The sequence below is a fragment of the Lutzomyia longipalpis genome, chromosome 3 (assembly GCF_024334085.1).
Source record: "Lutzomyia longipalpis isolate SR_M1_2022 chromosome 3, ASM2433408v1".
Lineage (NCBI taxonomy): Eukaryota > Metazoa > Arthropoda > Insecta > Diptera > Psychodidae > Lutzomyia > Lutzomyia longipalpis.
Window position 1 is genome coordinate 7,243,640 of NC_074709.1, and position 24,239 is coordinate 7,267,878.

The 24,239-nt window shown below is 32.0% G+C and overlaps 2 protein-coding genes across 30 annotated transcripts in view; both read right to left on the reverse strand.

Annotated features, from left to right (window-relative positions):
* Positions 1-15,461, reverse strand: part of LOC129791748 (serine/threonine-protein kinase mig-15) — a 42,556-nt gene extending 27,095 nt beyond the window's left edge. For 28 of the 29 annotated variants that reach the window (XM_055830114.1, XM_055830101.1, XM_055830100.1 and 25 more), the window contains exons 1-2: positions 15,142-15,450; positions 4,188-4,253 (exon numbers count right to left, since the gene is read on the reverse strand). In XM_055830114.1, the coding sequence (XP_055686089.1) occupies positions 4,188-4,253; positions 15,142-15,204 (129 nt within the window). In that variant the 5' untranslated portion in view covers positions 15,205-15,450. Of the gene's footprint in view, positions 1-4,187; positions 4,254-15,141 lie in introns of all 29 variants that reach the window. The other variant, XM_055830097.1, reaches the window with a different exon arrangement.
* Positions 15,462-16,361: 900 nt separating this feature from the next.
* Positions 16,362-24,239, reverse strand: part of LOC129791758 (calcium uniporter protein, mitochondrial) — a 64,193-nt gene continuing 56,315 nt past the window's right edge. Inside the window, exons 5-7 of the mRNA XM_055830135.1 lie at positions 24,034-24,135; positions 23,378-23,581; positions 16,362-21,045 (exon numbers count right to left, since the gene is read on the reverse strand). Coding sequence (XP_055686110.1) covers positions 20,761-21,045; positions 23,378-23,581; positions 24,034-24,135 — 591 coding nt within the window. The 3' untranslated portion in view covers positions 16,362-20,760. The remainder of the gene's footprint in view (positions 21,046-23,377; positions 23,582-24,033; positions 24,136-24,239) is intronic.

Here is a 24,239-nt window from a genome sequence, read left to right on the forward strand (position 1 = left end):
CATTTTTGAGTAATTACTTTCGCTATTATTAAGCAAGAGATTAAGCCTTTCAAAACAATGATCATTAAAAATTATCTTTAATTTTTTTAGAAAAATTGTTAAGCTTTGCTCTTGATTTCTTATTGTTTGCAAGGAGTTTTTTTTAATCATAATAGAATGTTAAATAAGTAAAATTCCTTGCTAATTCTTCATCGTTCTTTTTTTATTTTTTTTTTCTATTTTAAAACTATTAATTAAAAAATAAAATTCATGCAAAATAGAGGAGAAATCTACCGAATAAGAAATCATTGTTGATTTACATCAAATGAGCCATACAACTGAGGAATTTCACGGTTAGAAATGAAAAAAAAATTAAATAAGCGAATAATCATAAAAGAAGCAGAAAAGAGAAAAAGAATCTCAATAGTCTAATTAGCGAGTAAAAAAACACTTTCCTTTCCATTTGTCAAGATTCTAATTAAAGGAACTAGCAAAAAAAATGCACCACAATGTTAATATTTAAATGTGATTTAATTAGCGCAATTGTAATACATAAATGCAAACACGTTTTAGATGCACAAGTGTTGAGATATTCATTGAAAAATCAATTAAAAACAACAATATTTTTTTTTTTCAAATCTGTACTTTCACTTTTTGCCATCATGTTTATAATGTTCTGCAAACTCCGGCAAATTGCAATGAATGGAATGCAATTAATACCATTAAATACAAATTGAATTTTATTCCTTCATCTGTTTAGAATTGTTTGAAAGAATTTTCATTTAAATGTAAACGTAATGCAGTGAATCAGAATCTTATCATATTTTGCGGCTTTTCTGATTAATTAATTAATTAATTGAGAGAAAAATTACTCATTTTATGATTCTTTATTCATTTATTTAGGTCATCATCAATACATTCTCTGATGCATTGGAATTTTGAATCTTCCAAAAAACCCCTAAAAAATCAACTTTAAATGAATTTCTGTAACTTTCCTCCCATCTCTGTAGTTTCATCTGCAGAGTCATCAGTTTCATTGAAAATATACACAGTCAGTGAAGTTTTTTTTCTCTCTCTCTCTCCACAAACACAACATATGTACGTATATACGAGGAATGATGTTTGAGTGGAATCTCACTTTTCCTGTGATGCGCCATATTTCCAGTTATTTACTCACAACATTATAGTCAGTCACAAAGTGTTGGAAAAAGTATTGCAAATAGTGAGACATTCCCTTCACGCCGAAAAAAATTATTGACGTGATATAAAAGTGACTAAAATGGTTTGATTGTATGTCTTATATATATTTGTTTTAAAAAACTTTTTGATTAAATTGAGTACATTTGAGAAGCGAATGAGAGATGAAGTAGAACTGTGTATTTGTCAGTTCAGCAGAAACACTCAATCAATATTGAATCACACCACAATATTTAGCACAATATGAGTACCCAACAACTTTGTTGTAATCTTGATGTTGAAGAGACCCAAATTGTTATTAACCCTTTCATGACTTGGTTTGCATGAAGGACTCCTCATCATTTGAAAGAATTTTAATGAAATGTAATTGAATAAGAAGAAGAATCTCTTTAAATGAGAACTCTCTGATTGGCTGATAAATTCGGGTGAAGACTTCCTATTGGCTTCTTCGTCTCCTTTATGTCACAACCTGACTTGGTAGAGCCTCAGTGCAAGGTTATTTTGAATATAAAATACAACCAATTAGCCGGTATACGAAATAATTCAGTGAAATTTTTTTTTGTAAGTTCTAAAGAACAATTTTCTCAAAATTGTACTTTAGGCAAAACTTTGTCAAAAAAAAATGACTAAAAATTATTAATTATATACTTCGTCAGATTAACTCAAATAATTCGTTTAACTAGTAATGTAGCATAGCAACTCACCAGTCTCTGGTATAGTAATAAAATTAACGATAACATTTTCCCAACAAAGAACAGAGATAAAAAATGTCCACAAAATTAACGATAAGCGATAGTTCATTGGCCTAAAGAAAAAAACTTTAAAATTTTCAATTCTAGTGATGGTCAAATAATTGTGGAAGCTCTACAAGAACAAAATGGCCTAAATGTGAAAGCTTTAAAAATATCTTTGGGAGAAAAATACATTTTTTTGAAAGTGAAAATGGGCGGAATTCACTACTCAGTCGGGCTCAAAATTTTAATTCGGTTTTGAAATCAATCTTAAGGTTTTGAGTCAGGTTTTAAGTCTGACATAAAATTTTTAAAATAAAATAAAATAAAAAAATAAAATAATATAATAAAAAAAAGAATAAAATACATAATTCTTTTTTCAGAAAATCATACATATTTTCCAGGACAACTCAGGAAAATTTAAGCCCGACTTAAAAAATTTTTAAGTCAGACTTAAAAAAATGACTTAAAACCTTAATAGAATCGACTTAAATTTTATGCCCGACTGAGTAGTAAATTACGCCCAATATTGAGTTCTAATCAATACTTAACTATTTATCGAGAATATATGTAGATTTTAAATTTTACGTTTCAAAATTGACACGAAAATTGATCTCAATAGTTTTCAAAATGGATTTATCATTCCTTTATAGGGGAGATCTGGGAAAAGTTTTATTTATTTTTAAAAAATGTGATTTAAGTATTTATTGTAGGTTTCTAGCGATCTTGTAGTATTCATTAAAAAGGAAAAATACAGATACGTATTTAGAAAAATTAAAATGAATCACTTTTGATGCGAAACAGCGACGTTTCGACAAATTTCTTGTCATCTTAAGGCTCTTTTTATTTTATAAAAGTTAATCAAAAATAGAATTTGTTATTTGATTAGATCCAAATAATAGAACATTAAGTAAAATAATTTCTTTCTTTCTCCTACCTCCTCTATATATTTCTAGAAATTCAAATAAAATCTCATCACATGAAAATCATCAAGTTCACTATCAAGTTATTCACAATACAACCACAGACATAAAATGCGTGTTGTGTATTTTTTTTTTGTAAAATGTTGATGACGCTTTTTTTCCCAAAGCAAAGAAAGTAATCAAAATCAAATATAATGTACATTTTTACATGAAAGTCGCTCTCTTTTCATGTCAAATCGCATTGAGAATGATAATAAAAAAATCTCACAATCGCGTCATTTCTTTTTAATGCAATCAAGAAAGAAAGAAAAAAACCCTGAAGCATAATGTTTAATCATTTGGGGATTAACGAAATAAACGTTAATAAACGTAAATAAACGAAATTGGGAAACGAAATAAACTTATTATTATTATTATTATTATTATTATTATTTGATGACCCCTAAACAGAAAAACATCTCTCTCTCTCTCTCAAAGTCTTCTGACTCATTCAAATATTTTCACCAGATTTTTTGTGTGTGTGGTGTTGTCTGTCTTTCCCATTTACTTTGACGGATATGTGTCCAAGTAATTGGATGCTAATGACCTAATACGCATAGCATTAAAATGTTATTTGCGTTTTCCATCATAAAATATTGCACTACTCCAGTCCCCAAATGCGATAAGATTTTGATGGGGTCAAAGAGGCTAAATCGGAAGGTTTCCTTCTCTCTTTAGCTGGAACTTGTTGAGGCATTAAACACATTGCAATAAAAGAAATGTGCATTTATGGTTCTTAACATGGAAACCTTCCGGAAATTGTCAATAAAATGTACATTTTGTAAAATTTTAATCATTTCCGCAACTTTTACTTCTCAACTTCAAAAAATGTCTTTAAATATTAATAAAGATTTCTGAGAGAAAACTTTCAAACTTTGCATTAACATACAATTCCCTTTAAAAGCAATTTTGTCTTTAAAAAATGAAAATATTTCCTTCAGATGCAAACCGATAAAAAATATTTCATTTTTTTTGCAACAAATGTATGGCAATTTATTTTCATGTTTAAATCACAATCACACGTTCTAAATATTAGCCATTGTGAAAAAAATATAATATCTCTCTTTTTTGTTAACTTCTTTGCGTCTTTCGTTACTTTTTCTTATGTTAACAAGCTTGTGAATTTTTTACCTACTCCACACACACACCGTTTCGCCTTTTCTCAACTTCTAATGAATGCAGAGCAATATCTTTCATAATGACTCAATTTTTACCTCTAGCCATAAATTAAATAGCAAACTTTCATATCAATTTACATACACCAGGAAAATTAATGTTGCGAATGTTAAATGCAAAAGAAGAAAAAAATTTTGCTTACCTTATAAACTTGGCCGTACGTTCCATTTCCTACGACTTCAATCAACTCAAATATTCCAGCTGGATCCTACAGAGAAGACAAAGAGAGAGAAAAGTCGGTAAATATTTGAAAGACTTATCACCTTGTCAAAAAAACTATGTATATATATTTGTACATATATGTGGTGCTAATAAAATATCGTTTTTTTTTCTTGCCTCGAAGAGCAAAGAAAGTTTCCATATTGGGAATTTGTGTCTTATTTGCATTTATCAAGAAGAGTTTTTTTCTCTATCTCTTCTTGTATTGATAAAATACTGCTGAAATGCAATATCTCTGCAAAATCTTATTTCACTTCAGCAAATAAATAAGAGATTGTCAAATACTGTAGCCATATAGAGGCAAATTCTTTTTATCTCATTTTCTTTTACTAAACTGTGAATGAGATTGAAATGTGAATAAATAAATAAAGAATAAATTCTTCTGAGAATTTTATGTTTCAGTTTAGGAAGTTTTTGAAATATTGGGGTTGATTCTGTCAAAATACCTTTCTTTGAAAATAATAGTTTCTTTAAGATTTTGGCAGGTTGCATTTTTAAATCGTTCTTATAGCGTTCCATAAAAAACAAAGGATTTGTTGATCCTAAAATCAGTTAGAAAGGTCTTTAAACTGCCATGGAAAAGTATTTTTCCTTTAAAACACTATTAATGGAAAAACAAATTGTCAAAAAATGACGAATTATAAGAAAAGATATTTGACAGAATCAATCTCATTGAAGAAATATTTTGTTTTAAAAAATCTCAAAAAAGGTAAAACCAAGGAATAAAAATTAATTTCTGAAATCTTGGTTTTTTTAACAGATGTTTCATGAATTTAATATAGTTCCTATGCGGTTTCTATTCACCCCAGTAGAAAATATTTTTCAAAAACAATTTCCTTTCATTATTTTTTAAGAATTATACTCAAAAGTTGTATAATATTTTCAATTTGTTCAATCTAAGAAAATCCCCTAAAGCACAGACCGGAAATGGTCCCCCCTCTCCCCTAAATATTTCCCATGTAAACTCCTCTAATCTTATTAATTTAACAGCAGACATTTCTTCGTTGTCGCCTCTGTATTTGTGTTGTTCTTGCACTTGTTACAATGACTCAATTTGATAAATATAATTGAGTGGGAGTTCCGCATATTTCACTTTAAAATTTCTGCTACAATTCAGTCATAATTTTTATGGTCTCTCCAGTAGAGTCTTTCACGAATTCTCATACTCAAGACGATCCACATACACTAGCACGTAATATATTCAATACAACTTCACACAGAAACTTTGTGACCTTTGTTGAGGTCAAAATTCTCTTCTTAGTCGTTTCGATCTTGTTTTTGGATTGATTAAGAATAAAAGAATAATATTCCAACTAAAAAGCTCAAAAATTATACGAAAATTCGTCCCAAAAAACATGGAGATTGCACACAAAACGTGATTTTTTTTCGGCTGTTAAAATGAAGAGAAAATCATTTCGGAATATAATCAAATAAATTACTCTGGTTCGTAATTTTTGGCGGCACATCGTGTCATTGACATCCAGCTGAGTAAATTGACCAGAAATCTGTTTTTTTTTGTACAAAAGTTCATTGATAAACATTAAAAGTTGTAGGAATATTTTTGCATAAAGAGACCTCTCTTGGGGGATCACTAGCATTCCACTAATCCATCCATAAAGAATTTATGGAAATTTCTCTCCTTTTTTTTCGGGTGTGTCACACATTCAATACCTATTATATTATGTAGTATAATAAAACACTATATATAGATATGTAACTATATAGAAGCCTTGACAGGAGAGAAGGTAGAGAAGAGAGAGAGAGGCTATATATATACTTATTAATTATTCAACGTGTCTAACTCTATCATTTTCACTTTATCACACCATCCTCATCCGCGCGCGAGAGGTCTTGTTCACAAAACCAACCCTTTTGCTATTTCACAAAATAAAGATTTGACAGCAGTGATGCTACTCCTTCCATTTCATTTTACTTTGTATATTTTCATAATGCAGGAAAGGAATGAATTTTCCACAAATTTAGACATTCAAATGTGACTTGAAGTTTCTTTTCTTCCCCTTTAAATTCTCATTTTACTCCGCTACAGTTTTGACTTTAGAATTTTTTAGATGAAAAAAAAAGAGCTAAACATATTCAAAACACATCATTAGAGTTGAAATATTTGTAGATCTTGAGATTTTAATAATAAATCATTAAATTTGTTTTAAATTTATAGTGTTTAGAGTAAGAAATTTAGTAGTTTTTTGAAGACATTTATCCTGATTTCTCATTTGATTTATTTTTTTTAAGTGTCAGCTTGACATTTCTTTTAAATAGAAATCAATTTTTTCTAACGTTCAGTATTTTCCGATTTTCTCTATTAATTTTTTTTTAAAAAAGTCTTATAGATTGTAAATAATTTAATTTGACTTCTGAAGAAAACCCTGAACTGCCTAAACTCTTAGAATGTTTTCAGATTCAGATTCAGATTTTTATTTGAGGCGAATGCGTATAGTCGCTTTCATCCCACTGCGACCTGAAAGGTCTATTGTGGAAGGGTCCTCGGCTCTTTATCATCATTATCTGATATATATTGAAGATCGATATTGCCCAAGCCGAACGACAGCTCGCGGCAATTTCTTTCCTCAATGATCGGAATCGATCGCCAAAGGGTAGGCAAATGTTTCCATTTACCCTATCACAGAATCAACAAAGAGCGCTCAGAGGGTTATCATTTGTGAAACTAGATTTGTGTACAGATTGGAAAGTCATCTAGGTGTTACTTTCGTTCTCCGTATTGATGCAAAGAGGGCCATTGTTTTTTTTTTGTGGATGAGAGTGCATCTCTTTTCTCTCAATCCAACAATCTGACCAACGTGTACCACTACAACGTTAGCCAGGCAGGGGCATTTTCATCTCTGTTTTTCGGCGTTCGCTTCCGTGTGCCTGAGAGAGACATACCCACAGCTGTGGTCACCCAGCGTGAATACAGCATGCCTTCTCGGCGAGCACAGTACGAGTTTTGCCTATCGAGATACAAACATCCTATCCCTTTTACGGGCGGTACCGTCTGTATTCGAACCAGAGACTCTATGGACACAACTCGAGTGTTCTATCCACTGCTCCCTGGGCCCTCTCTTAGAATGTTTAGATACCTATCGGGTAGATTGGAAAATTGATACACTCTCATCATTAAAAGCGGCCCTACGGTGATCTATCTGAAACCAGGCCTTCTCAAAAGCCTTAAAAGTCGATTCACTGAAGAAATTTCAAGAGACTCAGTGATATTTCATAAGATTCACACAAAATATTGAGACTCACACAAGACTCGCACAGATTCACTGCAAAAATTTCAGGCTCATGGTAAAATTTTCAGACTCACTCGAGCTTCAGCAGGGCTTTTAATGCTCTTTCTATGCTCAGAGGCTCAAATGCTTTACCATAATTAACCCTGTAAGGGCATTTTTCTGTGATGTGAATATTATTGAACATCAATAGAGATATTTCGTTAGATAATTTGATATATAATTATTAATTTATTCAAAGCATTTTTTTTTAATTTAAAAGAATAATTAAATTATTTTGAAGCCAAAGCACCTTTTTTAATTTTTTTCAAAAATATTTTTCAATGCTTTTCTCAAATGCGGTGTGTCAGTTTGAAAAAAAAATATATATATATTTTTGTAAAATATGAGACTTCTTTTTTTATACTTTCCATGTCGGAAGTCATTTCTATATCTAGACAGCCCAAAAAGTATTAGACTTTTAAAAATTATAAATCTTAAAGCTGAAAAGTCTGTCTGTCTGTGGCACATGAACTCCTCCGAAACGGCTGGGCCGATCTTGATGAAATTTGGTAGGGGGGTAGAGGGAGTCAATATGAGTTGCAAGCGCTATATGGGATTCTGCCCCAACCCCCCTTTATACCGCCCCCACTGAAAAACTGATTTTTTCCTATTTTCTACCTGCTGAAGTGTCAGATAACGGGATTTTTTTATTTTAAAAATTTTTCGTGGTACCGCATTATTCATCCCCCCTACTAATATACATACGCCCCCCTTTTATAACTTAAAATGGAGTTTGCTCACACGTGATTGGGGGCTCGGGTTGACTAGTTTACCTATATAATAAAAAAAGGTTTCCGTTACTGTTCAGATATGCATTCCTATATCGTTGGCCCGATTGTGATAAAATTTGGTACAGAGGCTATACATATTCACCAGAAAAAAAAATACTTAAAAAAGGGAAAAGCCCTTAGTCTACCTGCTATGTTAACTTTGTTAATGAGGGTACCATAACGGTAATTGTTATTTATTTAAAAGAAAATAATTACCTAATCCTACTTATTGATTAGCATTCTAGATCCTTCCAAATCTATATAACAAAGAAAGGATTTCGTGTCTGTTCAGCTATGCATTTCTACACCGTTGATCCGATCGCGATGAAATTTGGTACAGAGACTACTGATACCAGGCGATTGTTACCAACGAATAAACCTTCAATTAAATTTATTTCAATTCATCACAATTCTTATTTACCTCTAACATATCCTTTACCTTTGTCTATATAACAAAGAAAAGTCTGTTTGTAGGTAATCGCATCTGTACAGCTATACAAATCTACACCGTTTGATCGATCGCTATGTTTGGTACAAAGACTCCTTATATCACGTGGTTTCAAATGGCCATACTCATCCCCCCTCCAAAAAAAAGCAATTTCTATGCGGGAGCGTTATGAAAGGATCAGAATGTCATAGGAATAGCGCTTGTAACTCATATTATACCCCTCTCCTTCCATACCAAATTTCTTCTGGATCGACTCAGCCGTTTCGGAGTGGTTCACTTGCCACAAGCAAACATTTCAGCATTATATACTAATTTCTAGAAGGATCTAGAATGCTAATTCAAATAACAATTACCGTTGTGGTACCCTCATTAACAAAGTTAACACAGCAGGTAGACTAAGGGCTTTTCCCCTTTTTTTTAAGTAGCTTTTTTCTGGTGATTATGTACATCCTCTGTACCAAATTTTATCATAATCGGGCCAACGATATAGGAATGCATAGATGTAGAGACGTGAAATCCTTTCTTTATTATATAGACTTGTCAACCCGAGCCCCTAATCACGTGTGAACATATTCCATTTAAATGTAATTATAGGGGCGAATTATAGAGTACCCCGACAAATTTTTAAAATTAAAAAAAAATGTTATTTGATCCTTCAGCAGGTAAAAACACGGATAAAATTATTTTTAATTTATTTTTAAATTTTATTATGATCGGCACAGTCGTTTCGGAGGAGTTCATGTGCCACAAACAAACTTTTCAGCTTTAATATTAAGATTTTTAATTAAAAATTTTTTTTATAAAAATAATTTTAAAAGTCTCTTGGGGCTTGAAAAAAATAAAGGAATACGAAATTTATAGGCAAATAAATAAACAAAGGTCTGTCACGAAAGGGTTAAAAATACAAAAAATCAGAGACCGACGGCAAGAGACTTTTAAGGCTCAAATAGATTCGACTCTATGCGAAATTTGCTGTATATTCATCGGATTCAACCGAGTTCAAGCGAGACTCACGAGGTTTTCTTTAGACTCATGCAGGCTCTTTCAGACTCATGCCAAAGAGTCGGAAAAGATTCAACTTTTTTGGGGATTCATGGCAGTGAATCGACTCTTAAGGCTTTTGAGAGGGCCTTGATCTGAAAGCCCCTTTCTTCTTCACTCAAAAGTGAGCAACAGTGATTGTATCACAATTTTGCATAAATTTCAAAAGTAAACTTTCACAAATTTTTAAAATTCAGAATTTCATCATAATCTTCTATCTACATTCTTTGCAACTCATCACGTCATAATACACACGAAAAATGACGGAAAAGTGAACACAGTATCTTTTCCCACTGTCTCTGCATTGAGGAAGAAAAAAAAGTCCAAATTGTTACGAGTATTTCAAACACACTGTGAGCACACTTTGTATATCATGCGTCTGGTGTTATCAACAATGCCAAGAAGAATTCATTTCACGCAACACTGGAAACATGTCATCAGCTGAATAAATAAATCTCAAAAGGAACTTAATTTTATATAAATACATTTTGTCGGCAAGAATTGATTCTCATATCAATTTTGACAGAGTTGATCTATTTTCTTTTTTTCCTGCCTTCACTGCCACACTTTTTTTTCGTGCCATTAAGACTCAATCAAATTACTTTGTTATTCCATTCTTGAATAAATTTGAAGGAAACTTTGTTCATAATATAATTAGGTATATTATTTAATGTCTCACATGACGTGGAAAATTATATTCATAAAAAAAACTATTGGGTGCATCAATCAAGGTAATATGAAATAAAAAAAAAAAACTTAATTAACAGGTGTCCCCTGTTGGCATGAAAAATCAACTTTCCACGGAAGGCGCCTTTAGTTTGAATGATTCACCTACGCACTCACAACACCCTCCCTATAAACGACAAAAAAAATCCAGCAGCGAGTCTCTCTCATATCAAATGGCGCCAACATCAATCGATTTATGTGAGGTACGTCGTTTTGAACAGAGGAAAAATGTACACGAAAATTCTTTCCTTGCCATATCCTTGTAGGGATATTTCCTCTATCGTGCGAATATATTGTGTGAAGATTCCCATTTCCCCATCAAAAGGATCGCAATTGATGAAAAATAATGCTTCGGGATTTTTTTTTCATACTCCCTTAAGCATAAAAAATCACATCCCTGTGAAATCCTCGAAGAATGTGCAAAAGAGGACAAAAGAGGATAAACTGAAGGAGAAGTTTATTGTTTTGAAAATCACAGTGAAAGGCATGAAATCACTTTGCAGTTGATGCTGTTTTCGAATCATGCCCCATATAAACTTCCCTCCTGTTTCTCTATGTATTCAACACCACCTGGAATCATCATTTCCACCCTTTATCTGTCACATATGTGGTGTACTTCCGTATGGCAATATTTCTCTCTCTCTCCCTGCAACACTAACACATACTACCTTAACCACATTTGTCGCCAATCTTCCAATGATTTGATTTTATTTGCCAAAACCCCCCAAAATAAAATCGAAAATTGGGTTGAAATTTTCATACAAACACATCACACAGGAAATACATGAGTTTGGCATTAAAGTAAAATTGTTACACATTTGATAAGATATAGAGAAAAAAAAAGCAAAAGTTGGAAAGAATGAAAATCACTTAAATAGCTCCGATCAGCGATAGTGAGGAAAAAATGACGAACAATAAAAATTCTTTCATAGGGAATGCTATAAAAATTGAAAAGAAATAAAACAAGACGACGCCACTAAACCACAAAGAGGCGTTTACGTGAAAAAAAAAAAGTTCGTAAATCCAAACAAGATCAACATCTTCCTAATTTCCTCCCAATTACTCCATGAAAGTGCAAGAATTTCGTGAAAAAGACTCTCTGCAGCACAAGGAGAAAATTTATAAATAAAACTGATTATAATAGTTAAGATGGAGATGTAGTGCGTTCCATGCAGAATGCATATTATTCTTTCTTTCTTTAAGAAAAAAATAAGAGAGGGCAAAGGGAATTTTAAAAACAAAATAAATTACTAAATATTATTTTTATTCGATTTCTTTGTAAAAAAAATCTGTTTTTTCTTATCTTATTTTTACGGCTTTTCCCGCTTTTCCCGTTCGACGTTAATTTTCTAACAGTTAAAGTTTTTCTATTAATTTCTAACGTGTCATGTTTTCCTGCAATTTGATATTTTCTTCCTAATGTTTGATTTACAGTTTGTTTCATGTTTTCTTGTTGAAGTTAAAAGTTTCTTTTCAAAAGTTTAACATTGCTCATCTAGAGTTTGACGTTTCTTTTCCCACGTTAGATTTATGTTTCCTTTGATAATTTAGACATGCTTGACATTTGAAGTTATTTTTTTCTAACGTTTTATGACTTTCCTTTTAAAACTAAGTTTTTTTTTCAATTTGACGTTTGTTTCCTGACGACAGACGTTTATTCTACTATTTGACATTTTAAAATCGTAAGAAATCGCATTTTTACATAATAATTCTTAGCCTGAAAATAATTCTTTTCGACTTCAAAATTAAAAAAAACTAAAACTTCCCAAACTTTCAGGGTGTTTAACACCCAAATACAACTTCTTCACCTAAACAAACTACTTATTGCATTTCAAATGGAACACACTGTTGTGTTTATTTTTATAGGAACTTAGTGCACAAAAATACACACAAATTGTACATTTGTCGTACAAAATGGTGCACTTAACGGCCTATGTAGTGTTGGTGAAGTGCAAAAGAATTTCTTCGCTCAAGCCACGATTCTTTTGGTGAGAGAAGAGACCGGAAAAAACGACAAGGCTGGATTATATACAACGACGACGAAGAAGTAATGTTATTTTGAATGTTTTAACGAGAAAATTTAACTCGGAAAATTCTCAACCACACACAGAACCCACAGAATGCTTTTCCAGAATACGATGCGGGAAAAGAAGACAAGGAAAAGTTGAGGAATTTTCATGAGAAAAATCATGAAGTAATTTCTAATTTTATTCAAAATGCAAAATAACAAATTTTTAGGGACTTTTTTTATTATATTTCTTTAGGAAATTCACATGAAGAGGAATTTCATTTAATGTATGTACATAAATTTGCATTCATCCCCATAGATAAAGGGGTTGGGGTTGAGGGAGGAGGGAAAACAGTTCAATCAACTGATCCTTTGCAAATATTTACCCCGAAAAACATAACACGTTCGATGCTCTGTGAGCTATATGTAGGTATAAAACACTCAAAAATCTTGTTGGTAATGCAAACATTGACCTTGTCGGTGAGATATGTCGCCATGGCAAAACATTCGCATAAAAAACATTATTTCCCCAATTAAAGAATCATTTCATGGAATTATCGCCGCAACTGACACCGGTTAAACTTGACAAAATTTAATTAATCTCTCTACGCATTTTTCACGCTTGTTTTGCTTAAGAGTATAATTCTATCGCGGTGGAAAGATGAGATGCTGGAGCTTTGTTAAAGGAAAACTGTTAAGTAAAAGATTTTAAAGATTCTAAAATTTGGGTATTAAATGAGAAATATTTTTTTGGGGCCGTGTTATTTTAGTGTCATTTGAGTAAAAAAGGTTCATAAGAGATTAAGCAGGTATATGGCTATTTTCATGCGTATCTTTTGAGTAACATTCGATTTTGGCTTAACCCATCTTCCAGCAGTTCCAGAAGTTCTATTTTTTTGATGTTGATCTATCAAACGTGAATGAGATAATTTTGATATCCACACTGGACAAAGAAATAAGGATTTCCTGTGTAAGTTTGTACTTTTCTTCTCCTGTAGTTCCAACTGTCAAGAATGTCATTTCGTCCATAAGCAAGCTTCAAAAACCTGTGCTTTTCCACTAGATTTTTCTTCCTCAACCTTCATTTTCAGAGCACGGAGCGCAACTTCTGTCATTCTGTGTTGCATTGATTTTGGAATGACATGCTCGAATAGCTCGTTCGGAAGGGAGCTTGCCCAACCTTTTGTGGAAACGGTAACTTCTGGTCCAATTTTTATATTCCTGAAAGATTACATTTTTACAGAAAAGTATAAGAATTGACTTTCAAGAAAGTCCAATAGGATTCCAATCTGCATTCCTTTTCAGTTAATCCGGTTAATCCAATAAGAACAAAAAATCTTTACAAATCTTTCTTTAATTTGTTTGAGCCCCCGTTAACCCCTAAATGATTTCTTTATTCAAAAAATGTTTAGAAATTGATTTTCCCATACAATCTACGAGTTCCCAATGAAACCCAGGAAGTCCGGAAGTATCTAATTGGTCAAAAATTGCCCTGACAGGTAGCTTGGTGCGGAGCTTTCTTGAATTTCCCAGAAGATGATTTTCCGGGAGGCAACAATAGAGGGGAGTTAATGTGAAAAATGCCAAGTCAAATCAGTCCCCAATTAACCTCTATCACAGTTCCTTCGTCATCCAAATTCTCTGTGACAAATTCGATTCAGTTGGCTGTCTTATTGGCTAAAGACCTCTCCTCCAGCTGCTATGCGGAGTCTGAATCACTTATTCTTCTTCTGCCTCCTTCTAGCACGAATTAACGCGAATGGGATGGAGCGAGAGAGAGTGCGAAGACAACGTTGAGAGATTTATTACAGCAGCAAGAAGGTAAATAGCTGAGGAATTGACTCATTGATTGGAAATATCGTGGAATGAAGTGAGGCTGGAAGAAAATCTCGCATCACATCAGCTCCCCTCCCTTGTCTCGCGGGCACGGGATCCACCACAACACACACGCTATCGGATTGTTGGGAAAAGTGTGGGAAAATTTCTCCCATTGTGCATTGGTTTTTGGAATAAATCATCTCACTCTTGGAATCACTCTTCGCTGCCCTCCCGCCCACAAGTGCGATTGCGCAAACACACCACATTCGCCGGCTATGTCTCCCGGACGTCCCTTTCTGCAGCCCTGGGACGCATTTCGGAGGTGGCTGGGATGCCTTAGAAGCGCGAGGAGGTGCCCCAGAGTGTGTCTCATGTTTGCAATGTTGTGCCTCCGGAAGCACTGATACACTCTCGTGCCCCAAACGTGTGCGTGTTGGCACAAAAGAGAGACAAGGAAGACTCTTTGAGAGATTGGAAAGTAAAAATGAGGCAGACCTCGTTGGATGATTTTGGTGGAGAAATTGTGGGAATTTCGTGCCACTTGCCACGCGATCTTCTCCACACAGAATTACCCGAATTCCCCTCCTGCCCGCTTACTTCCTACACATCCCGCCAGCACGGATAAATCCCAAGAGAGAGCGCCCCCATGAGCCACACCTTCTTTTCTCACCACCACCACGGGAGGCGCCTTGATCGTGGGCAACTGTGCACCAGCTGAGGAGCCCCCCAAAACATAAAGCAAACGGGGAAATTCAATGGGCAACACACCCGGATATTACCTTGAGAGCATTCAAGTCAATATCGTCGAGCGAACAGTTCACAGACGGCATTTGGTGCGCCATTTTGCGACGACGACACTTTTTCTCTGTGAGCCAAAACACAGCAAAAATCCACACTCGCCCCTGGGAATCACCTTTGCACTATTTCATGCACTTTACCACCCACTGCGACACCTTTAACACCATCCACACTGGGGCAGGCTTCTTCTGTAACGGCCACGGCACTTTTCTCTTTTCTCTGCCCGTTTTTCACTCTGCGACTGGCAAAATCGACATCTTTTTCTTCTTTGACTTAACATGCAGCTCATCAGTGTGCCCCACAAGTAACTTCCACAATTAACATGTTGCATTAGTGTACCCAAAAGCGTCGTCAAGCATGAAGCATCAGAAACATATCAGAAACATCATGTTTTCCATAAAAAAAATTTGAACTGTAACGTTCCATGTTCTTTTTATGATTCAAAATTTTCGTTAATAATAGTTAATAGTTTCGTTATTCTTTCATGTTCTACGGATTTTTCCATTCTTTTTCTTGTGTTTCGCAGGATTAGATGTATACACTTTTCGATTTTTTAAATTTTCTTTCTAGTTTCTCATGTTCTCTAGAACGGTTTAGTGGTTTCTTGTGTTCCGTGAAGTTTCAGATTGTTTAGAATTCTATAGATTCTTTCTTTGTTTCTCATGTTCTGTATGGAACGATTACCCGATTTTTTTGTATATTACGAAATTCTTTACCAGTTTTTTCAAGTTTTGCTGATCTTTTTTTTTATTTAGTTTCTGTTGCTTTATGAAACGATTTTCGCGTTTCTCATGTTTTAGAGATTTTTTTTCAAATTTCTGATGTTCTAGGAAACGATTTTCTGGTTTCTTGTGTTCTGTGAAACAATCCTCGTGTTTCGTTGAATTTTTTTTTAACCCTTTAACGTTTTTTGGGTCATACGCTGACTCAAACGTGAAACATTTTATTTTTTGAATTATTTATGAATATAATTGTTTTTCCATATTACAAATGCATCAAATTCACGCATAAGAGGCCAAAGAAGACGTTCTGAGTGAGAAAAGTCCTCTAAAAAAATTCATAGAATAAAAATCACGATAAAAGAGCGCATGTTTCAATGTTTTTATGTTTCACGTTGGACGTTAAAGGGTTAATTCTTCATGTTCTGAAATCCATTCTTTTAATCTTCTAAAAGGTGATGAAAAATAAAGAATAAAAACAATTTGTTTTTAATTTTAATCTCATGCTATTTATCATCCTTTCATCTGGTATATAAATTACAAGTAAAATGTTGAATTGTTCTATTTTATAAATGTCAATAGGTATCGTCAAAATTTAATGCAATTTACTTATATATTTCCCCATCATGCTCATAAATTGGAGAGAAAACTTTTAGGAAAATGATATAAAGATAAAAATCAAAATCTCCTGGATAAAAGTTATAAATTTTGATTAATTATATCAATCACTATCTAATATACAATTTTATTTTTCATTTTAAAGTAAAGAACTCAACAATCTTCATCACCAATTAACCTTTTAAATAATTTTTCATTTGCTTTTTCTTCTCTTTGCAATATTTTTTTTATTTTGGAAAATTGGTGATTTGAATAAAATTTTCTTTCATTTTATAAAACTTTTCCACTATCATTGCCTACCCCTACATATTTTTTTTTTCATTATGTAAATATACTTCTTTTGTTAGTTTAGTAAGTATGTATAGAATTTCTATATAGGATCTTGCCCAAATTTTTTTTTACGTTAGTATGAGGTTAAAGGTAAGAAGCTTAAAATCTAGAGTTAAATCACTTTTATATCTCACTTTAAAATTTTCTTTTTTTTATCAATTTCCTCCTCTCATAGAAGCAATGAAGCGTAATTTCTTGTTTTTTTTTCTCACTATATTTTCGAAAAAGTCAACTATATTTTCTCAATAAATTTTCTATATAATATTAGAGTCCAATTTTCTTTTTCTTTTTTTTTTCTTTTAAGTAAATAACTCTATATAGTGATGGATTATATTTTATTATTTAGGAAAAGTTCTTTTCTTTTAATATTTTGCTCAAAAATGGGAGTGAAAAGTCAAGGAAAGAGTTAAAATTTTGGTTTTCATTGCAATTTCTTGGATTTTTTCATTTCATTTAAAAATTTCTTTTCCTTAGTGAACTCTTGAAGCTCGAATTTAATAAATTTATTTTGGGTTCTTTATATCGTATTTAGTGCTAATTTTTTTATCTGACTTTTAGTAGCAACTTTTCGCTTTTTTTCTATTATATATTTACATTAAAAATTGGTTGGTTTTTCACTCAATTTTCCGTCTTATTTCCAAATTCCTTATGCACTCTCTGTTTGTTTTTTTCTCTCTCTTATTTCTTTCACATGAAATTCAAAAAAGAAGATTAGGACGGATTTGTGCATTAATTTTTCTTTCTTTTTATATAATTTTTAATGAGATTTATCATGTGAATTTTATTTGTGCAGAATTTCAGCGAAAATAAAGCATAAAAGAAGCGCTTTATCAATTCATTTTTGTGCAAAAAGCTCATCAAAAATTTATTTATTTTTTACAATAAAAAATTTGCACTCAATCCAACTCAATCTCAAAAAGATGAAATTGCAGATTTTGGAAAAAGTGATCACAATGAGAAGAATATTTTTATGTTTTTTTTTTATTTGATATGATGCGATGATTTTTTTATCAACATTTATTCTGCGATTTTTTTTCACAAACACACGTAAAATTCAATCCTTAAAGATTCTTTAAGAGAGGATTGAATTTGTGTCAGAAACACGCAAGAAAGGATTTTTCATTCGATGATTTTTATGAAAGATTTTCTTTTTTGTAACAATTATGAAGACAACATTGCAAAAATATATAAATCCCTCAAATATATGGTAACAGGAATATAATATAAAGTTCTTTTTTTTATCAATAAATACACAAGAATAACACACCACAGCATTTTCCAGGGGGAGGGTGGGAGGTATTTTTTCTCATCCCAAATCCATCCTCAATGCGGAAATTTTTATACTTTTTATGACTGAATTGATTTTCTCATGTTGGTGATTTTTATCAAAGGAAATATATTCGCTTCTTGAAGCTCTTGAATCATTTTTCAGACAGATTCTGTAATTAATTGGCGTTCTACTTTACTTTTCCTTTAGTTCTGATTCTTTTATATTTTCTTTTCTGCTTGGGAAAATGGATTGGCGTCATAAACTGTGATATTTTTGAATTATTTGCTTTCTATGCATTCGACTTTGATAAATTTTGTGACTTTGAAAAATCATTTCTCTCCTTAAATTGACAAAATAGAAGATTGTAAAGAGATTTATCAAAATTGATTGAGAGAATCTCGTTAAAAAATTCTCTGAATACCTATTTTTCAATAAAATAAAATTACATTGATTGTTTAATAAGTAGAACAAAAAAATATCATAGAAATTTCGCAATTTAGCCCAGGAGAAATAACAAAAACTTGGCGTAAAACCTCAAACAAATTGGGATATGCCCAAATTTGGCATTATTCGATTTTAAAAAATTAATTAAAACTTTTTTATATTTACAAAAAATTTGATAAAACGGTTGATTTCTTCATTAAACACGTTTTATTATTTATTTTCTATACAATTTTCCCAAAGGAGCCATTGAAACCATTGACCGAACAAGTAACTTTGCGGAGTGTTTAGTTGAGAGTTTTTGAGTAAATATTTTTTTTCTGGGAAGTTTTTTTTCCAGAAAAGTGTTATTATTGTTGTTAATCCTATCTTTTTAATACAGTTATTTTAATCGGTTAAGCGGAAGTTCTAGAAAATAAAGTAATTTACATGAATTTTCTGATCAACTTCTTGAAACAATTTATTCGTAAAATGGCTTCGATTGTTCAACGAGAAAATTGAGTGAAAATCTTAAAACGAATTTCCCGGAAAAAGCTCACGTTTGATCAAAATTTTTGTAAATGTAAAAACCTTTTATTTTAATTATTTCAATCAAACAGTGGTCAATTTGGGTCTTTCCGAAATTTTTTAACTCTTAAAGACATCTCTCCTGGGCTAATTCTTAAAACTGACACAAAATTTATTTATAATAAAACTGAAAGAAACAGAGCTTAATTATTTTTCGCTGGAATCTGTTTTGCAGCAAATTTAATTATTTATTTCAATGACAGAAGAACGACCTAGAAGGGAATTTTGCAACCTTGGCAATGTCTTTGAAATATTAAATAAATAAAATAAAAAACTCCCAAAAAATGCTGTGGAGTGTAACACGTAAAATGCTGTAAATTTAATTCTTAAGAAAGAACTGCAGTGCAGTGTAAGGAGCGTATGGTTATAAAGTGATTGCTCCCCATGCTATCAGTAAATTAAGAAGTTACAATCACTTTGTTTTTTTTTTAGCTCTACGCGTAACTTCTTACATTTTGTCTCATTAACAAGATTTAAATAACAATAGAAGAATTACTTTTTTTTCTCTAATTTTTATTTTATTAGAAGTAAGTTTTTTGTTGTTGTAAAGATTCTCATAAGTTGGCATCGAAGGAAAACGAATATTGGAGTTTTATTTTCATTTTTAATGTGTTTCGATAGTCATAGTGATGTTTAAAGATACAATTAGATCAGTTTTATTCGGTTTTCACTTCTTCAGAGAGTAGATGGGCGATTTTATACCTTTTTTCTTTAAAAATAAATCAGGAAGACAAGATATTTTTTCTTTCAACAGATTGTTACAGATTTTCTTTTCAGTTGAATAAAAAGGCATTAGATTGTTTTTCCTCATGGAATTAACATTTTTTTAATTGTTTGGGATTTCCATGGGATTAAGGTGTTCTCTTTTAGCCTCAAATACAAAAGGAGCTTTTAGTGCTTTTGGTCCAAAGATTCTGCTAAGCGGAATAACCGCAAAAAACAATTTTAAATGTTTTTTTTTTTTCATTCAAATCTAGACTGAAGATTTAATCTACAAAATCTTTCAAGACTTTTACGTGCAATGAATTTAAAATATTTTTGTTTGTATTTTAAACACCAAGAGGTATCATCGTCCACCCTCTATACATCCCCCACATTCATTATCATTCCTAAATGTTATTCAAATGTCTCTCTAAGTACATAGTCCTTTTGTTTTAAAGCATACACAGCATTGTTAACTTAAAACTATATCGAGTTTGTTTTCGTTGACAAGAATAAATTATATAATATTGTATATACAACACACAATAAGTCCTTTCTATTGAATAGCTTTTAAGATGATTTCAAATCAAAGCTAAATATTGTTGAGTCATTGAAAAAAAAACAGCAAAGTAACAAAAAAAAGGACATTTCCCACGAAAAAATAATCCTTTAGAAATTTGTATTAAAATATTTTGTAAGAAAGTTCGGAGGGCCCCCTGTTGCTTGAAGATTTAAATCTAAACAATATTTAATAAGCTTTTCCGTTTAAGCTTTTAAATTAAACCGAAAAAAAGCTCATTAAATTAAATAAAGATTTAAATCTTCTCTATACCTTTAGAAGGACAAAAAATAAGAGATCCAGAGGGGCAGGAAGGGCGCAGGGGGGGGGGAGGATCAAGAAAATATCCAGAAAAACATAAAAATATTTAAATAACAAACCGTGCATGTCAAATCTACTTTTTAAGTCTTTTCGTGGCGGCATTGAGGATATTCCTAATTTTTTTGCTAGCGCTTAGGGTAATTTCCTTGCCATCCGAATCAAATTCGTCATAGTACTTCTTAGGTACGGCGGGTACGTGGAGATGGAGCGGGTCCCGTAGTCGCCTCAAATCCTGCTCCACATCGGCAATTTCGCGTCGAAGTTGATTGTATGTCATCAAGTCCAGTCCCTGCTTTTTCGCTCGTTTGTGCATCGAAATGAGATACTGACGATCTCTCACGTCCTCCAGCACGTATTCCTGTGCAAATTCAAACAAAAAACCTTCAGAGTATGGAAAAATTTATTTCACACTAAAAAAACTTTTTTGGAAAAAGAAGAAAAAATTTTTTTTTGATTAATTGAATGAGCTTTCAAATGAGCCAAAGGAACACGATGAAGTTTCAAGTCAAATATAAAGTGGAGATGGAGAGTAAAGAAAAAAATGGAAGAGAGAAAGTTTTTCTAACTGAATAAATTCCATTTATGTCCTATTCTTTTTTCGCACACAGAAAATAATTTATTTGAAAATTATTTTTATGTCTGTATTTGCCTCCGTGAGAGAGGCAGAACAAGGAGAGATGACTGAATGGTGCTCGAGGCAAGAAATGTGTTGGAAATTTAAATTAAAGAGCAAGATTTTGGGAAAATAAAATGTACAAGGTGGGGTGTCCTTATTCATTGTTTTCTTTCCTTAATTATTCATCTTCATGAATCAAGTACAATTCATCAATTTAAAAAAAATGTTCTTTCCTTCATATTTACCCAATTTGATGGTCTTTAAGGATTTATATTTAATACGAAAAAAGCTTCATAAAGGAAAGATTATTTTTCTACTTATTTTATGAATTACCCTGTGTGACAGGGCCGTAGCCAGGGAGAATGTTTGAGTATCTAAACAAAACACTCTCTTTCAGTACAGAAAGTTCAGAGGTTAGAAGTGAAATGAAAGCATTTTTATGATGAAAATTTATTAATAAGATATTAAACGTTTGAAAAAAATCAATCATAATTTAAAAGAAACGTCAAACTTAGAAAAATAATCGTTCAACGTTGGAAAAGAAACGTCAAATATATTTTTTAACATAAAAGCGACAGAGGTTAGAAAATCAACATCAAGCTTTTAAAATGTGGAACTTTAAAAAAAAAAAACGTTCCAACGTTAGACGTTAAAAAGAACGTCGTTAGAAAAGAAACGTCAAAGGTTAAAAAGATGTTAAACGTTTAAAAAGAATCGTCAAACGTAAGAAAAGAATTTTTTTCTTGCACCCTATCTTGGCTGATTTTCAAAGAAGTATTCATCTCACAAATATCAACGATTGGTAAAATTACTCTTTATTCGTTAAGAAAGAAATGTCAAATATTAAGAATATGCAAAATGTTTTAAAAGAGCGTCAGATGTTAGAACAGTATTATAAAGCTTTTTAAAATGTCAAAGTCTTCAAAAGTATTCCTCAAACGTTAAAAACTTTTGACGTTAAAAAGAACGTTAAATATTTGAAAAGAAATGTCAAATCTTAAAAAATGAAGTGTCAAACATTGAAAATTACCATCCAAAATTACAAAAGAAATTTCAAACATTTGTAAAGAAATATCAAATTGTTTTTCAAATCATTTTCATAACGTAAATCTGACGTATTTCTGACTACGCCCCTGCTGTGAGCTTTTCCAAGCTCAAAAACTTAATGATTTTTCTGCTTAAATAAGCTTGATGTATTACTGATAAGATTTTCTTGTGAATAGTTATTTCTCTGAGAGCTTTTCCCAGAATTTCAAGCTAAATTGCTAAATTAAAAAAATTATCTTTGAAGCTTATTTATGTTCAAAAGGTACCTTTATTTTACAGTCATGACGAGACATGACATTAAAAATTGTCATGTAAGTATTAAATAAAAATGCATAATGTTATTACATACATGCGTAATGTTATTACATATTATTAAATTATTACATAATATGAATTTTATTGCAGAAATAATATTGAATTTATTTAATCATTCAAGTAGGTACTTAAATTTATTTCCACCAATTTATTTATTAGTATTTCCTTTAAATATTTACAGAAGTGTTTTATTTAAATGAAACTTTAGAAAAAATAAAATCATAAACTCCCTAAAATGTCAATAAATAGAAAGAAAATGTTCTAAATGTTCCTTTAAAGGTGATTTTCATGACTTTTTGATATTCTCTTTTATCACTCTTTTTTGATTCTTCTAGTCCAATTTTGATTAGGATTATGTGTGTGTCTATCTTCTCTTTATTATGGGACTTACGATGTATCCTTGTGTAGTGAATTAGATGGTTCAAATGGAACATAAAAAAGGCTCTGGGTGTTAAAAATTAAGTATAGGTTCCGGAGTCATGTATCCCTTTGGGTGGGGGAGAAGGGTGCTTTTTTTATTAACAAACTTTGATATCTCTATTCGAGAGGCTGACAAGGTAATTTTCCTGGCATTTTGCCATGAAAAGGGAAACTCATCATGGGGACTTCCTCTCTCTCTCCCTTCTCTCATTCTGGGGGTGATTTCAACGATGGATGTTTATGGGGTTGTGAAGATGGTGCATAAAGGAGCAAGTCCTGGATTTATTCTTACCTGTTTCGTAATACAATAATAAGCGTACGCTGCCATTGCTGTGCCATATGTGACGAAATATGTAACTGGCTCCATAATATCCCAAGAATACTCCCACCAGGTCAATCTGGCGATTATTCCAAATTGAACAGACATAAATCCCAGGCCCACCCACGTGAGGATGTTTGTCCTTCTCACAGCTTTCATTTCCAATTCGCTCTTTTTCTGCATAAAAAAATATACAAAGTCGATAAAAAAAACTTAACACTTTTCCTTTAAGGGTTTGTTTAAAAGGCGATTTTCCGGAAAATTAAATGGCTTTCCAGCACACACATCGCTCAAAATCTCTTAAAAGGGATGAACGAACTGAAAACACGAGACGCCAAAAATATACGCATTGAAACGAATAAATATTGCATTAAAGAGGAAAGATAGAGGGAGCGAAGGAAAAAAAGGTCCTCTGCAGAGGAAAACTTCTTTTTCTTTTGGAATTGAAAACATTCCATGAATCTCTCATATATTTTGGCAAAGGAAAAGAAAAGAAAAGCTTTCCCATGTCTTTCCATTCGTTTTTCTTTTGGAGCCCTCTATACAATTCCTCCCATTTCAGCTCGTCTCCCGCAACAAACTGCCATCAATATATTTTTTTATGTTTTCCACATTCTCTCTAAACATACCTTTTCAAGGGGTGAAATTTTACTATTCAATTCCTCGAGCTTCTCGTGCAATTCTCGTTCCTTCTTAATCTGATGCTCACCAACATGGAGGGCCTCGTACAGCTGGAAAAATTCCAATGAAAATATATTTACTTTCCTCCCTAAATGGGCAATAGAAATAATTTAACTTTTAATTTTTTTTTCATTAACAAAACTTTTCATAAACT